General features: G+C 44.1%; 1 protein-coding gene across 1 annotated transcript in view; it reads left to right on the top strand.

The window, feature by feature from the left end:
* The first annotated feature begins 595 nt into the window (after positions 1-595).
* Positions 596-18,025, top strand: part of SLC4A4 (solute carrier family 4 member 4) — a 174,571-nt gene continuing 157,141 nt past the window's right edge. The window contains exon 1 of the mRNA XM_026090087.1: positions 596-671. Coding sequence (XP_025945872.1) covers positions 599-671 — 73 coding nt within the window. The 5' untranslated portion in view covers positions 596-598. The remainder of the gene's footprint in view (positions 672-18,025) is intronic.

The following is an 18,025-nucleotide window of genomic DNA, read 5'->3' as shown; positions in this document are numbered from 1 at the left end:
TCATATGTCAGATTTCTGTAAGGCCAACATGTGACACACAGCTTGCCTCTCAACAGACAAGTGTGCTTTGCTGGTATTAAGGGGCTGGCTGAAGCCTAGTCTCCCACTGTGCGTTCAAACGTGTGTGTATGTCTGCCTTTAGTGTGTGTGCTTGCTTGTATAGATGATTCTGCAGGCAACGTCTTTTAAGAGCTTTAAAGGGAAACTGGAATTCCACAAACTGTTGCCTGTTGCATAGACAGTCCCAGACTTGCCTGTGTGGGTATATATATTCTGTTTAGAGAAAAAGAAAAAAGGAACAAAAAAGGAAAAAGGAACCAGGAGAAACCAAGACTTCTAGCTGGGATTACCTTTCTCACACCTGTGGCCACTGATGTCCTCTCAAGGTTAGAACTGGAGCTACGGGAGGCCAGCATATACCAAACGCCCTTTGGAAGGAGCTCGGTGAAGGAGCAGCAGGCGCTGGAAGGAGAATGGGAGAGCTCCCAATAACATGAACAGCAGCTTGCAAGTTAACCTGCCCAGGAGCTGGGCTGGTTCACATAGCTCCCTCCAGGAGAAGTCTGAGCATTCCTTTTTTCTTTTCTATTACTATAGGATGGAGGACGAGGCAGTGCTGGATAGAGGGGCGTCCTTCCTTAAACATGTATGTGATGAAGAAGAAGTGGAAGGTAAGAGACCTTGGACTGCTGGGGGGAAAGGATATCRTCACGATTAGTATTTGTGTATAAATTTGCCACAGTCGGATAGCAGAGGAAAAGGGCAGGTTTGTTGTGGCTTAGTAATTAATCCTAAAATTGACTGAGATGCCAGTAAGCTTAATCAGGGTGGAACGGACTTGTTAAATTTGAAGAAATCCAGTTTTTCAAATCGAGAGTGAAGGTTATTATATGCTGCTGACGTGGACTTCCACCTCCCACAAAGTAATGCTCGCTCTTTCGTACAGCAGCTGTGAAATGTCAGGGCTTTTTGTTTTTCTTTCACGTATGAAAGTTTCAGCAACACTWGCATATCACCACTGCACCCTGAAGCAGTGGAATACAGGCGCAGACATCGCAGGTGGGGAAGTAAATCAGAACRCTAGCAAAATGTGTACCTAGTGTCAGGGGTGGGCATAAGGCAGCAAGGAGATGTTTTCCTGGGTTGTTATTTTAATTTAGGAGGAGAAAAAGGAAGAGCTTTCCCTGGAAGAGGAACTTCTTAACAGAGCAAAGAGTTGGTCAGTTTTTTAGGAAAAGAGGAGGCTCTTTCAAAAGCCTTTTTATTTTTTCTCAAAATATATTGTGAAATCCCAAAGGCAAAAGGAGTTTAAAGGAGTTCAGCTTTCTAAGGTTGTTTACAGAAAATTCTTAACTTGATAGGAATGAATTATTTTATCAAATTCTCTTTTTCTTGTTTTATGAGGATCAGTTGACAGTGTGTTTGATAAACTAGTACAGGAGGAGGAGGAAAGGGCTGTAGGAGACGTACCCTACCTAGAAGGGAAAGGAGGCCAGCATTTCCCCTCACARTGTTTTCCTTGCCCTCTTGACTTTGGTATATAATTTTATTTTAGTTTCTTAATTTGTAAACAAACACCTGTAGCTTTAAGTTCAAAATATTTTGAAAGGTGTGGAGGTACATCCCTGTCACTGTCATTGGTGATGAACATTGAAGTATCAAGCAGTATGGAAAAAAATAACCTGCAAAAATGTTTGATTAGAGCACTTCCAGCAAGTCATTTCCATGGAAAAGCCTGTGTTTTCTTTCTGTCTTGTATGAAGTGATCTGTGCTTGGTAGCTATAAATCATCGCATAGGGTTTAATTAGGCCTTTGTGCGGGGTTGGAGTGACAGGGCTTTTGTATTAGCATCTTGCTCATAGAATAATTGATACTTAGGCCCAGAAGCAACATTTGGGAGAGAAGAGAGGGGAAATAGTTCTTATATTTTATTGCCTTAAATGTTGCCACCTGCCCTTGTGGTACGTATCACCCATACGGGACGCTCCAGGAATAATATAGGATTGTTGTTTGTGCAGAACAGCGCCACAGTGTCCTTTTTAACTGTCTGCAGGTGCTGGGGAAAAAGGTTGTGGTTAATGTTTAATGTAATGTTTCTAGATGTTGTGTGTTTATCTCCATGTTTCTATGCAGATATCCTCCTTTGATTTACTTGGGCTGACAGACCAGTTGTTGTTCCTCTTGCTGGTGTAAGGAGAAGAGGAGGTGAAAAAAGATGAAGCATTTATAATTGCACACGACAGGGCTCTGAGAACYGTAGCTGCTTGTCTGAGCCTCCCGAGAGCCTTGGAGCCGGGTAACCGGCTAATTCCCTTGTTCGTGCTAAAGGCAGCGCCTTGCTCCTTGCCAGGCTTCTGTGAATGACCTAGCTAAATGGCAAAGGGAGCCACGGTCTGCGGTGGGGCCGCTGCTGACGCTGTAGCATCTGTTGCTGTCACGATGTGGAGGGGTGCGCATGTGGCTCGGTTGCCAACTTGCTGCTCGGCTGCTCCACTCTGCCCTACTGGGACAACCTCAAATTCRTAGCTTGCTGGCCTATTTGGGGTCTTAGCAAGTAAGTGTTAAAGGTTTTGGCGCTTTGAGGAGATCTTATTTGTCTTAATACAGAAGGCGCATGTCCCCAGCTACTTCAAACTGTCTACAAACAGTTACACACCCTATATATAAGTACACTTAGTGAATATGTGTGTATCTGATACGCATACCGGCATCTCATTTACAGTCATAGTCTGCGTATGTCTGATGGAAGGGTTAAAACATCAGATTGAAGACCCCCTGGCTGATACTTGCTGCAGATGCTCTTGAGTCTTTTTTGCTAGATGTTTGCAGGCGTAAGAGGAGTGGAGCAGTTTCAAAGAGAGGAGAGCTTTTAGCAAGAGGCCTGAAGAGGTGAGCTTTGAAGCCCTCTCTATTACTTCAGCTTACCTTTCATGGTATGGTTAATTCACTTTTCTAAAAAGCTTACAGTGATCACATCCTCTGTAGAAAAAGGTAATTGCAAGTGGAATTGTTACCTCTAGGTGTATTTTATTTTCTGATTATTTTTAATTTCAGCCCACTTTCACGAGGAAACAAGGCACATATCATAAAATTGTTAGCCTTTCTTGCCTCTTCTTTCCACTCTTCTCCCAATATATATATATATTTTTAACCCAGTGATCRATTTTGACCAAATTTCACAAAAAGCTACTTAAAGATACAAGTTTCATGAAACTTGTAGGAAAATAGCTGAGCAGAGAGATGAGCCTGTTTTATTTCCCCGCTGTTAGGAAAGGCAGAGAGACGACAGTGGAGTATTAGGGCAGAGGGAGGGGGGGATTCTCCGGCTGCAGGAGTTGACACAAGGGAATTGAAGAACCCCACTGTCGGGCACAAACTCCTTGGAAAGCAGCTGCTTTTGTTGCTTATGTATCTGTTTGATTTAGAACAGATGCAGACAGTATCTGAAAGGCATCATCTTCAGTGTCCCTCCTTTGCAGACTAACTGTGCAGACTGTAAGAAGAGAGAAGCAGTGCACTGTTGTTTCAAGGCAGTGAGYGCTCCTTAAGTCGGAGTTTTCCAGYGATGTGCTTGATGGTTCTCTCCTTTTGTTTGTTTGTTCATTTATTCATATAGCTGGTGGCCTTGCATYGTGTCTGTGAGAAGGACGTAGCAATTCTGGATTACCATGTTGCTCACTGATTTGATTATGTGGTGGTGTGGGCGAGAGGGAAGCACTTTGCTTTCTAACAAGGGGGAAGAAATGGGCCTTTCTGGTCAATAGGATGTTGAGACATGCCCTTGCTGGGTAAATGTAATGTTAATAGAAATCATATACCCTTTGGAAAAGTATGTTGCTTTGACCCAGTTCAAGATGCTATTAAATGCATCTCTAGGATGGCACCTCAGTCTGGTGCCTCCAGACCCCTGCATGTTGTTGCTATTTTATCAATGCTAGCAGCTATTGACATTGGGAAATGATTCAGTTCTGGCTACCCCTTTTTTTCTTTATCAGGGAGAAGGCTTAATTAATAACTTCAGTACGTTTTACTTATGAAGAGCTGCTTTGTTGGCACTCGGTGATGGTGCACAGAAGTGCCTGGAAATGTGACTCAGCAAGACCAGGGATCCAGCTCGGTCCAGTCCAGAGTGTGAAAGGAAGGAAAGTGAGAAACCGTAGGCTTTCTCAGGGGAAACCAGGAACAGGCACGGCCCTAATTTGAACCTCCTGTACAAGAAAACCATTCCCATTCACTTAAAGCACTGCACGTTCCTTTCCTTAAAGGTAATGACATATTGCTGCAATGCCCCTGTTAGGAGTGCTGGTATGTGTGACATAAACAGATTACTTAATAACCAATTTTGCAACAGGGGAAAAATAAAGCTCCACCTTATCCTTTGAGATAAGGTATTCTTGGCTCTTAAAGTGTAACTTCCCTCAGGCTCGCTGCCACCCTGACTTCATGATGGGGTGGAGGATGCTTTATTTTCAGTTTGACGACTTGGTTACTGGAAGGCCAGAGTAGCACTCTGGGTGCATATATTAGGAGAAGGGGACCAGCACTTCTGCAAGGTGTTTTGTCCTGCATTTTAATCATTTTGCAAAGTTAAGGTATCAGAGTATCTCTGAGATACCACTGTTGCAGGAATAAATTCAGGAAAAAATTCTGTGGCAACTTTTTCATGGATCCTGTTAACATTATGGGATCAACCCATGTGTASAGCATTAAACAGGGATTAGGAAGCAACTTTCAGTAACTTCCTTTGCCATATTTGCTGGCTGCTCCCTCATTTTCCTCCTCTATCCTTTCTGTTTTTGACCCTCTCTACACTTTGCTGGTAAAACACTGTGTGAGGCCATAAGCCTAAGATGATTATTTGGAGGTTGGATCAATTGAGGAGAGGGATTGGAAGAGTAGTGATTCCTGTGCAAATCTTTATTAACAGCAAACAGAAAGTAGGAGCAATTATCTGTATTTACTCATGTAGGCTTCYCCCCCGCCTCAGTTTTTCTTCACTGACTATAGGCAGACCTTCTCCGTTTTCAGAAATAACCAAAAGACCTGTTTTGAATTGCCTYTGAAATTAGTATGATTTAAAAAATTAATCTCATAATATCTCAGCATAAATTCTACTTCATTAATTTTCTTTGGTACCTCACTTTGACCATCTCTAAGTTTAATTCAGAGTAGGCTGCATTTTGGTTTTGCTGGACTGACTTAGGCTTTGATTACGCAAAAGCAAAATGATGGGGACCTAGGGACTGTCTTTTTATTCTCTTTTGTACAACCACTGGCACAATTTGAGAATATCAGGCAGAGATTGAGGCCTGAGTGTTGCCCCACACAGTTAATAGAAACAAGTCGAGTGGTTGGGATCTCTGTTCTATTCTGTGGGAACTTCTCAAATTTGAAGTATCTGGATGAAAGATTTCGGTTTAGATTTTCTCTAGCTTTAATTATCCATCATACTTCAGAGGATGCTGAAATGTACTATTATCTGGTTTGCCATAAATAACAAAGTCCTTGTGCTCTAACTTCACTGCAGTCTATATGGAAAACCCTTGTGGAAAAGTTGGGAGCCATTTTTGCATGTGTGGAATAGGGAAGCTGTTAGTACAAATATTATGAAGTTAGTGAATATAAACTACTTGAAAGTGGTTTGTTAAGAACTACTTTGCCATGAAGATAATACCACTTTGCAGTCACTTGCTAGTTTGATGATAGTAAATCTATGAGTGTGTTTACTATTGAAGCTTTCCAGCATGTGTCCGTCTTCCTTGTCTTTGCACGGGGTGGTGTTCTGGTCATTGTGGACTTTTTTGGGCAGAGCAGTTGGCAGATATCAGCATCAGCTTTTGTTGCGCTGGGATTGTATGAGAAGGGACTCATGTCCCCTTGCTATTGCTTTGCCAGGGTGAAGCCCTGTTCCAAGCTCTGTGAGAAAAACTGCAGTCCAAGTTCAGATGATAAACTTTTACATAAGTTAGTGATAAGTTGGCTGTGCATGCAGAAGAAATGGAGAAAATGTTTTAAGAACAGTTGAGTCAATATATGATACTCTTTGCCCAGTGCAAAGGAAAGGCTGTGTTTCCTTTTAAGCAAGGGTAAGTTCTGCAGTGACATGTTCTGTGAGTGTAAAGCACGTAGCAGTGAAGGGAGGGTTTTCCACACCATCCTGACAGAGACTGGCTTTTTTCATCTCAGATAAGTTTAGCTCAGCTTTCTGACCTGGTAGTGAAACACACTTTGCTGAAGGCCATCTAAATTGGAAAGGTGGCTGCCACATGGCATGCCTCTACCCCTCAGCCTTCGATGGGAGTGACTTCTCCGAGTGGAAACTTGCAGTTACTGGGGCCATCCCAGAGCTGCTGGTCCTACCCAGAGAGAGCAGGTGCTTTCAGGACAGACAGATTTACTTGGGCTGTGCAGAATAGCCCAGTTCAGGGGCCTCGGTTGTCTCACTGTGCCTGCAATAGAGACACTACAAAGGTCACTTTTTAATCTCTCTTTTGTTTTTTGCTTCAGTTTCTATAGGTGTTCCTCAGCATCAGTATGCAGGCTGGTGTGGCTTGAGCTGCATTCACTTCTTTGGCCCTAGCTTATTTAAGAAATCTGGTAGTTTGGGTTTTTACAAGTGTCTTTTCCAGCAGAAACCTGTTAGTCCTTTCATTGGCACTAGAAGTTCTCCCCCAAACCATGCCTTTTCTAAAGCTTGTAACAGTAGAGGCATCATTTTCTGCTTAGATGTATTTTGTATTCCTCCTTCTGATTCTGAGATTTTCTTGTTCCAGAGAATGAGGTTTTCCTTATTAAGAAGCGGTACCCCTGCGCTGCCTTCTGGGTGATCCTACAGACCGGTACCTTGAAACAGGGAGATGTGTGCATGCATGTAGAAAAAGATCCCCTTTCCGTTTATTTCAGTGGGTTCTCAGTTTGCTGGATCAGTTTTGCTAAGGCTGCAGTTTTATGGAGAGGGTTGGGGCATGTGATGGTTGTGCATCTACTGGTTACATGATGTTTTTGTTCCCTTCTCTCCTGCTTCATTTAAATTAGGATTAGATCCAACTCTGAGCTGTTTGACTCTCTTTTCCCACCTATTGTATACACCTTCCTCTTCTTGAAGGCACAATAATACTGGCCATGCCAGTTCAGGATGGAGATTGAAGAGTGGCTATAGCCTTTACTCAGTCTACAGGTCTGAGCCTCAGATGTGCTGGTTACCCTTCCTGACTTTTTCTAGGACATTTTAAATTGAACAGGTAACATATAATGTACTGGGGAAGTCCAGACACAGTTGTAAAATGTGTAATGCGCGCATTTGCCATGTCTGGCTATATTTTAGCAAATTCTGTCAAGGTTTTTGCTTGTCTCCTAAATGGACAGATTTTTAAGAGCCATACTCCATGCCTTAAATCAAAACAGAAGTTCAAAGGAAAAGTCTAGCACAATTGTACTGAAGGGTAAATGACAGAACTTGCTCAGCAAACAAGGAAACTGTCTGCTGAGGCAGAAGGTAAGAGATATCTGACTGTACGTCAGAGTATGTCAGACCTGGGTTAATTCGTGCTTGGCCACGCTAAACAGAGTCTTCATTTAGTGAAGGAACACAGGAGTGTTCTTTCCTCTCCTCTGTGGGTCCGGAGCCAGCAGAGCTGGGCTTAATCTGGAAACTGATGCTAGAGCTGTTTTTATAGTGTGGTAGAATTAGTGCAGTCTTTACGTTGGTTCAGGCATTATCTCAGCCTTTGCGAAGATCTGTCCCTTCTTTTCACTTGGGTCATATTCTGAGTCTGTTTGCGCAAGGCTCTGAGAACTTCCATGGCAGTAAGAGGGACTCAGAAGGGACATAGAAAACTTCAGCATTTCCTTGAAGGAAGCATTATGCTGCTTGAGAGACATCAGGAAGCTTTCATATAAATGAGTCTCCAGACCTGTGAGTACCATGTTTGCATTCCACTGTGGTGCCTTGCTGGCAGGAGCTTGGCCTTCTAGTAACCCAGCCTCCATTTGGAATCTGCCTTTTATAAAACACACCACAGCCTCTATATCTTTAATTGTAACCACAGCCTTGGAATCAAGGTTCTGATGCAGTGGGGCTGTTTCCTGTCCCACGACACGGTACTGCAGAGTTGATCAGTTATGAGAACTCCCTTGGAGCTGCCTGGCGCTTCCCAAATCCAGGGAGATGGGATGATGGTCTAGGTGGATCTCAGTGTGCTGTGTTACAGTTGGGTATCTTGCTTTTGTCCGTGACCTGCGCCCACCCTCGTCATTTGTTCTGCGGGCTTTGGACAGTGTGCCGCTCTGCGCATTGACAGTGACATTGACAGTAGTCTCGGCTCTAAAAAGGCATGGTGTTTGCTTCAGAGTTTAGAGTGCAAGTTACAATGGCAGGCCTTTCTGCTGCTTGTGTGCACGCTCTGCAYGTGGTAAAGCAGCAGCTAACCTCTGGTATTTGAAGGTGGTTGGGATCCCCCCACTGACACTGGGAAGAGCAGGGACCTCGCAATGCCTCGGTCAGCATACCGCAGCATGGCTGGGCATTGAAATGGCAGCCATCTACTCGAAGTATGATGATGACATTTCTAGTGCTGGCTTTCTCCTTTGAAGAAATTATATGGACATTTTCTCCTCTCCACCTGTCTCACCCTTGAGTGCTGGGTTGGAAGGGGTCATGTTGCGGCTGAGCAAACTAGATGGTATTTTTAAAACTACCACAATAACCAATATGCATCTTTTCTTTGTAAAATTTACCCATGCATTTAAGGACAGGAAAGACTGTCCCTGGTAGACTTGGATTAAGCAATTCATCAGCAGTTTTAAGAGTCCTGGCCTGCAAACAATGCAGTGAGCAGTGCCTAAAATTCAGTGCTCTTTTTCCTTGGGCAGCTGGCTTGGGAGGAAGAACGTTACAAGCTTTTATTCCCGAGTCAGTGGCCTAACTTTTCTAAGAAGAGCCAAAGGCTCTCACAGAAGGCTCTTAGTATGTAGACTCAGCAGCTAGGAAAATCAAGGCTCTTATTTATATTGGAGAGTGGTCCAAAACCTACCTGTATGCACGCACTTAATAGTGCCAAGTACAGCTTGCTCAGTTTGTCAGCCTTAGTAATTAATGAGATGGAAATAAGGAAAATGAGGCCAACGTGTTTTCAACCAAGACAGGTGGTTTTGGGCAATGTCCATTTTGGGTAGCAATTTGGGGCACTTCAAAAGGGGGCATGATTTTTAAAGGAACTGTGGTCAGTGCTTCCTGAAAATCAGGTGTCTTGAGTTGGATGCCAAGAAATCCAAAGGTTGTATACTTCCACACAGCTTGGTTTAAAACTTAAAAGAAACAGCTCTCTCCAGCACAGCTCTCCCCTCCCTCCCCCCGCAACGTTCCCCAAAGCTGTGCTTTTTCAAGTTTTTCTTTTCTTTGAGTAGAATCCAAGCAGCGTTGGCCAGATTAGTTCAGATCGCAGCAGGACAGGTTAGGTGGCTTCTGTAACCTCTCACAGCTCCAAAGAAGAGAGAAAGAAAAGCAGCTTAGGGGGTTGTAGGTAAGAGTATAGTAATAGCTTATATAAAGCTCAGTGAGAATATCCCAAACGCATATTTATTGTTCACTCTAAACAATGGCTGCCCATTAATTCATTGCCAGCTTTCTTGCATTTTCCTGTCACAGAGCAGTACCTTTTAGTTGTCATCAGTGTGTGTCTYCTGGGTTTCATGGCACATATTCTGTTTCTCTCCTAATAATCCACCACTTTTGGCGATTTACTTATTCTGCTTTTTCTAAGCTCACAGAGTTTGTAGGATCTTGAGGAAGCCAGATGAAAACTTGATTTAATTTTTTCATTTCCTCTTCCTACTTTGTATCTTCTTGACTTTCACTGAGCTTCCTCTTTTAAAGCAATCCCATTCTTCAGGGCACTGTACTAACCTTTTAAACAAGCTCTGCTGAAGTAGCCTCTGAATCTTGTTAGGAATCTTGTAGTTTAAGTCAGGGCCATTGATGGGGAGGGAGCGAGTGGGAGTGGAAGCTGCACGTTTGAAACTGAGAAGTGCAAAGTTTAGACAGATGGCTAGGAAGACTTTCTGTCTGGCTAACTATAGTGTCATTACGTGGGAACCTTTTAAAGACTACAGAGGTCACTTTACATAAGATTGAACTGACCTTTTGGAGAAACTTAGGTTCTAGAAACCTGATATTATCAAAAGATTCTCATATTTACATGCTGTCTTACCTACCCTGCTCTGTTCCCTGTTCCTTGCAGTCGTTTTAGTAAAAGACTGAATATGAGTAGAAAAAGTGCAGTAACACAGATATGTAAAATGAACTTCAGTCAAGTTCCTTGTTTGAGTAAGTAATGGCTTGTGGGGCCAGGAAGGCAGAAGCATCTTTTTTGTGGGTGTTGGGTCATCTCCTAAGCAATTTAACCTTAGCAATGAATACAGGGTCTTTATGCCAGAGGTGGCAGAAAGGAAAGGTAGAAGTAAGCTGGAGCCCACGGTTGGCTGATGGACAGTTGAAGAAAGCCCCGTAGTTTCTTGTCTTGTTCCTTTCTATTTTGCCTCTCAGTTGAATAGTAGCTTGCGTTTTGACTCTTGGAGCCCGTTTTCTCTTTTGCCCTTTTACTGCATGTGTCTCATTGCAGACTGTTCTCCCGGTGGCCTTCTATTAGGCTGTGAGCCCTGTACTCAACCTCATGGATGCTCTTTTACAAGTATTTGTTCCCATCCCTTAAGGCCCATCATCTGATCAGATCACACTGACCCTTTTCTTCAGCCAAATGCCACCACCATGGGATACCATGGAAGAATTAGTTTATTGCATATTACTGTTCTTTTAAAGGCCCCGATGCCTGAGAGCCTTCTAGATCCCGGTTTGTTCAGTTACCTGATAACAGACTTGTGCCAGTTTTTCCCCAGTCATTTCCATACAGACATGAATTCTTCTGCTTCTCCTAGCCACAGTCCCTTACCCAGCATCCTTTGTCCAACTCTAGGAATCTACCTGCTACTGCTGGTCCTCTGAAAGTGTGTGCTCAATCTCTTCAAAGACCTTCTGTTCCCTGCTCAGGAGAGCGGAGTCAAGGCTCCTAAGAGTGGAAGGGAGAGTGGAGTGGCTCTGCTGCTCTGTTCAGCAAAACTGCTCRGGTCGTCCATCTTCTGGCAAAGGTGCTCCTTTTCTCCACAGTGCTGGCCAGGGGGTCTGTCCYTCTTCTGAATTGCCCTGTCTCCAGGCGCTTCCCTTGTTTTTGCATTCTCTGTGCCTGCAATATGGCTCTTTTTCTTGTGTGGCCTCTCACTCAAACCATCAGTCAACTTCATCATTTGAGTTAATTTTTATCTGGTGAGTGGGCCCTGGCGGTGCGGCTTCATTGCATGACTGACCCTCCTTGTGGGACCACTGCTGAGGACACTCCCACGATTTGCCTCTGTGCTGAGCAGCGTGGCACCTAATGCTTGTCCCGAACTCAGCTTGGATGCCTTTAGCCTCTTTCTGTCTCCTGTGATCCAAACAACTATCTTGGGCCCTCTGTGATAGTCCATACTTGGACACAGCCATGACCCAGACACTGTAATTGTCATTATATCGTAAAACCAAGCTAGTTCCGCTGAGGATGTGATGTAGTTCATACGTGGCTTTTTGTATGCTCCAAACCCACGCTTTATGGTCTTTGTTCAGTCTCTGTACCTTACTCCTTCAGCCCACCTGTGACTCCAAATACAAATGACCTGCACTGCCAGTGTACTTCATTGAGTGCTCATCTGGTCTCTGAAAGCTCTTGAGAGAGGAGTGTTTCACCAGGTGWAGCATGGGTTAGTTGGGAGTTAGCTGTTGATAGCCTCTTGAAGAGGTGATTTTGCGCCCAGCCRTCACCATGTAAGACGTGGATGTCTCTGCGCTTGTAAAATCATGACCATAACACAAGGAGGAAAGTCCGTCCTGCTTGTGAGGGCTGCYCTTTGTTTGGAGGGAATCGCCTCTTTTATGTGGTTCCACTGTCTGATGGTGCCATTTCACTGTGGGGGGTGAGGAGTGATTTGCATCTGATTTACCTCCAACTGGAACGTTGTCTTGTTTCAAGTTGCACCCAAGTCAACAAACTAACTGCTCTTCTGCTGTTTACCTGATGGATGAGTTCCTGCTTACCGGGAAAGCAGTCACTTGAATATTAGGATGTCCTTAAAACGCCTTTCTGGTGGGTGCAGGAATATGCCCGGCCAGCTTGTCTAGAAGATTGCTTATGAGCTATCTTTTCAGTTTCAGTCCTTGTGGTCAGCTGCATTAGTGGTGACCACTTAGCTCTTACACAGTGCTAGAGGAGATAGTCATGTTCCTTGTCTCTAATGCATGAGCGAGCTGTGTACCCTGACAGGTCTTATGAATTTCCATGCCTTTTCTCTTACCCTGAATTTGCATCTTCCCAATGTATCATTGAAAATACTCTGATTCTTTGTTGTTACTTTGTGGCCTATGTTTTCATCTGTGTGGCAGTTAATGCTCTTTCAGATCACTTCTGGGATATTTTTAGGCACAATATGATCCTTGTATAGGAGGGACTGGGAGGGTTGTTTCCGTTGCGTTGGTGCTAACTGTCCTCTGAAACGGGGTGTTGYGTGGGCTGTGGGTCCCATGCAGTATGCGCTTGGGGATGCAGCATGATAGCCACAGCCTGCAACGCGAGGCTCTGGTGGAGGGCCTGCACCTGCTCCTCTGCTAGCACCAGTCCTGGAAGGTAGTCAGCACCTATTACCCCTTTAAAATCAGGGAGTTAAGGGCACTCAGCACATGATGGCACAGCCTTTTGTTCTTATTTCTTGAGCTGATCTGAAACTAAGCAGGGCTTAATTTGGGGATGGCTTCATGCTACTTTTAGTACCTTCCCTTAAAATGGATCATCCCGGTGATTTGTGTGTCCTTCTGGGCCATCACATTTTTTTTGTCGTTTATTTCTGTTGATTCTCACACAAAGTGAGATGTACCCTTCTGCTGCCACCTCCGTTTTTTAAAACCAGCCACTAAAACCTGCAAGAGACTCACTGTAATTCTGGTAGTGTGTTGGCTAATGCCACGTTTAACTGTGTGCTTGGCAGTACGCTGACATATTCTTCTTGGCCATTAGACCCAAAGGTGTGCCATGCTGTCTTCTGCTGGCAAAGCATGTGGCAGGCTGCATCCCCTGCCGGTCTAATGTGACTTCAGAGCTGCAGTAGGTACAGAGCCCTAAAAATCAGGTGTCTCTATGCAGCAAGTCTTTGTAAAGTTTGCAGCTGGTTAGTAGCAGGAATAAAAGCCATGCGCTCTAGGTATGTGTCAGAAGCCACATGCATAACTAAAGCTTCCTCGCCCTGAGGATATGCTGTGTTTCAGTTCCATCCCCATATGAGACTGTTTGGCTGTGGAAATGGGCAGGGAAGGGCATACCTTTCCGTGCCTGTGTTTTTAGGTCAGCCGTGCTCCATAGTTAAAAGGCTGTCGTGTCCTGAGTGAAGCCCTTCATTCAGGCGGCTTGAAATATGTGTCCCAGTCTTCCCTGCATGCCTGCATGTGCACACAGCTGCCCAGTGCAGGAGGTGCAAATGGCTGGAGCAGCTGGCTTACGGAGAGGCTTGGCTGTGTAGACATGTTAGTCGTAACCACATGAGCCTGTCCAAGCCTGATCAGGTTTAACGCGACTCTCCCTGTTCTTTGGAAAGGAGCCTTGAAAGTAAAAATAAGGGCTGGGTGAAAACTGCTAGTACTCAGCTCTTTTTCATTGCTTTATAAATTTTTAATGTTAGTTTTTGATCTTGTTTCCTTCTAAGGTGCCAACCTGAGCTTCTTTATGGGCTAGTCTCTCCATGCTCTAAGTCTCAGCACCCCCCGTCATGTGGAAAGGATTCCTTCTAGAGAATATGCACCAGGCAGACTTTATCCTTTGATCCTTTAACTTTCAGCTCCTTTCTCCAAATGACCAACTTTTGTTCTGACTGAGCAAAAGCCATTTCACTGTCACTTTTCCTTTCTTTTCTTTTTTCTTTTTTTTTTTAAAAGGCATTTGAAAATGAGAAGAGTATCGTAATTAAAGTGGGATCTCTTTCTGCTTCATTATTTAGTTGTAGGTATCTGGAATGGAAAAAGATTTTCAGTCATACACGCTGTTAGGCTGAGAATCTGCCCTTGGTCCTGCACTAGGATGGCAGAACGCTGTAGACTCAGCTCTATGTCTAAAGTAATGCAGAGACCTCAGGCATAGAAGTTAYCAGAGCACTTGGATAATCTAATCATACCTCCTGACTTTTTCTTATGCTAAGGCTATTATTTCAGTTTGCATTTCCCGTAACACAGGTTTTCTGGTACTACCTTACCTTTGGATTAGTACTATGGCCACTGCTACCATATTACATTGATGTGTTTAAATACACTGTACAAAAGGCTTTGTGAAAAGACCATTGTTGCAGGATGAAGCTCCCCAGAACTGCCCAAGTTCAGCCTCCATGAGAAATCTGAACTCTACAGCTATTTGTGTGTCACAGAGAAGGTCTATTCTGTACAATTCTTTCAGGAGGAACTGGTTTCTTACCAAGGATATAGTAGGAAATAATAATGTTCTTCAAGGCCAATATGGTTGCAACACCTGAATTCTGTAGTTCTCACTGTATAAATGTTTTTGTCTTTTGCACCTGTACATGAATGCATGAATGAATACGCACGTGGCAAACAGTATCAACGGCTTGTACTTCGCAGGTCTTGGGGTATCACATTTGGAAGTGACATGACTGCGCTGAGAGTGCCCGATACCCTGCCGCTGGCACGCTTCTCACACAGGCAGATCCCAAGATCTCTTCAGCATTTACCTTCAGTCAGACTCCTCAGCTGCTAGTGCTAGGCTTGTCCCAATTCTTTCACAGGGCTGCATTGCCCCTTCCTTGGCAGCAACCTGGGCAGCCGTTCAGCATGCGTTCATCGCACGTACCCGCTGCCTCTTCATCACTATGCAGCTGCCATCCTGCCTTCCTTGCACGGGGAAGCCCCCTCACTGACAGAAGACTCYGTTCAGGTTTGACTCGAGGCCTGTGCCACAGTGACTGCAAGAACAACAAGGCAGAATTACTGGTATAGAAACGTAGGAACCTGGCCTGTTTAATACGCACCACGTAACCTGCCCACGTGCAGGGCCTGGCTCATCCTGCTGAGAAACCCCTACGAAGCCCTCTGCCAGCTGCAGCAGGCAGGAGAGCGAGGAGCTGAAAGAAGACAGGGCTTTTGCAGGTAGCGGGGTAGCAGGGCCAAACATGTAAACACACAGAAGGAGCTAATGTGTAGCTAAAACTTGACCAGGTCGGATAACTTCAAGACTGCAGATTTCTTGCTGTTTTTATTTTTTTGGTAGACTGTTTTTTTTCTAGGTTTACATTTTTTAAAACCTCCAATTCCCTTAAATGGAATAACTTGGAAAATGACTCAAGAGCACGGTGTCTGGGGAGCTCTGCTTTCTTTTGTGCAGGCCGTGAGAGCACTGCTGTGTTGAGAACGTGAGCTTGTGCGGTGTGCGCTGCTTCAGATTTGAGCAATTTCCCTCCCAGTACTTCAACAAGACCATACTTGGCCAGGATCGAGACAGGAGATGAGGAGATACTCTTGAAGGCAGGGAGGAAATGCCACATTGTATAAAACTGTAAACTTGGTAATAAGGGAGAGGGTTTTCACCAATAAAACTGATTCAGGGCATCTCCTGTGCCTAAACCCTAAATCTGGACTCAAAATTATGAGTTGCTATTCATTAACAGCTCTTAATGAAGCAGAAAATGTAGTTTCAACCAAATTTTTTCCAGGGAAAAAGTACCTCTCTGATGATGAATACTTCTTGCTCTGTTAAAAAAATGAGATGAACCCATTTTGCTCAAAATTCTGCACACAGTGAGGGTTACCTTCAGGCAAAAAGCCAACTTCAGAAGTTTCAGCTGCAGCAGATGTAGGTGTGAGGAAGCTTTGACCCACTGTCCTTGAGAACAGCAAAGGTGCAGGCCACTTTCACCTGCAGATCTGTTGGTCTTTCTGTGCATCCTGCCTATGAGATTTGATAGCACTGTGAAATACATACATCTATGCAACCAAAACACTTTTAAAAATTAATGAGGTTCACAAGAGAGGCTAGTGATTTTACGGGAGAAGAGTGGGCAGGGAGGCAGGAACGGGCCCAGAAAAAGGCTGTGTTTGCAGTGGGTGCCACAGAAGGAAACTTGCAGTTGGCCTCTGTCAGGTGTACGAGTGAAATTTATGGCTGAGTGGGACCTGGATTATCAGGAAAAGTATATCAGTCAGCTCTGGTCTTCCCATCCTCCACCAAGTTGCAGAATAATAGTGCGGTGCATGTGTGTCATGTTAAATTTATCAGGCATTAGCATTTGCAGTAAATTGTTCTCATGGGAAAGCTCTGTTATCCTAGTGAGTAGGAAATGTCTCAGAAAGCCAGCGCATTGAGAGTACGTGTCAATTGTTTCCTTCCAGGCACTTTGGGAAGGGAGCCTAAAAGTTTATCTCAGCATTTGCAACAATGTAAACAAATGCCAAGCACTTACTTCAAGTACACAGAAAAGGAAAATGTCTTGCTTGGCCTCCCTGAACAGATGGAAAGAAAAAAAAGATGACAAAAAGCAACATTAAGTCGTCTCATGCAGAACAGGGAAAAGCAGCTAAGTGATGCAGATGTTTGCCTGCCTGTATATGTATATAACTTAGTTTCATATTACCAAAATCTGTACTGTGCAGATGTGATCAAAAGATTAAAGAGATTGTTCAGTTCTGTTGGCAGCATATTAAAGTATTAAGACTACAGGCTTACTATGATATGTTTCTATTATTAAGCTGACCACAGAATTAAAGCGATTCAAAGGAGGACGTTGTTTGGATACAGACACCGGAATCACCCCATCCTTTTGCATCTGGCTTTTGGATGCAATCTTGGCTGTGGGAATTCCTCGGGAAAGGCTGCCCCTGTCCTACGCCTGCTGCTTCTGCCGAGATGAGATTTCCCCTTCTCTGTCCCTGGGCAATGGTTATGCTCTCTGCCATGTTCCAGCTGATATTCCCAGTTGCTGGAATGGGTGTTCCTTGACATGCCAGAACTAAATCGTGTCTTCAGATATTGATCTGCAATATGTCACCATACAGGTCCCTGACTTTGGCAGCATGGCTCTGCCTATTCCCAGGGGCCTCTGTGGTTCACCCTTGCTTCTGAGAGCTCATGGTGTTGGCACAGGGGCTGGAATCAAGAGATGCAGGTCACTGCTGTGCTGCCTGATTTTGCTTGACCCCTGGGTTTCTTTCTTTTGTCCTGCTCCCTGAGATGGCAAGTTATTGGTGTCTGGCACTGTACCGGCCCTTCGTACAGCTCCTAGAGCCAGGGAGCATCAGGAGATGTGCACATGGCAGTCTAGTAACTTGTTTGCTTTCAGTCGCTACACTTGTGGAGTTTCTGCAGCGACTCTTTTAATACCTTAGCCTAGATATTACTGGCTATCAAGTATCTTTAACTTCACCCTGAGAGATTTGCACTAACACTTTATAAAGACCAACACAAAATGTATATCTGTCTTGTTTATTTAGCATGGTCTTCTGCCTTGTTCGGGATAGTACATAAACTACAACTTGCTGCAGCACTGTAGCCACCAGAATGGTGATGTGATTCATTTCAAGGCCATCACAGGCACTGCAGCAGCATTATGTATGTGAGTGAGCAGGGGAGTTTTGTTATAAGCATCTACCTTTTCATTGCAATTTCCACATAAATTACTTTGGAGCCCAAATATATCACGCTTAGTTCCAGTCTAGGAGTGAAAAAAATTTTTAAGTGATCAGATTGGAGAACTTTTTTTTTTTTCCTTGACAGTCCTTGAGAGTTGAGAATGCAGTTTTTAGCAAGCCTTTTTTTAGATGCTTTTTTCTACTTGAGTAACTCAACAACAGTTTGCACTTAAAATTTCTAATCTGTCCTTTGTGTTTGCTTTTCCAGGGAGCTACTACTAGAGATCTGTATATCTAAACACTCTTAATTATGGAGCTTGTGTAGG

This window comes from Apteryx rowi, unplaced genomic scaffold (assembly GCF_003343035.1).
Source record: "Apteryx rowi isolate R43461 unplaced genomic scaffold, aptRow1 scaffold_85, whole genome shotgun sequence".
NCBI classification, from domain to species: domain Eukaryota; kingdom Metazoa; phylum Chordata; class Aves; order Apterygiformes; family Apterygidae; genus Apteryx; species Apteryx rowi.
Note: the sequence above shows the minus strand (reverse complement) of the source record. Positions and strands in the feature narration are given on the sequence as shown.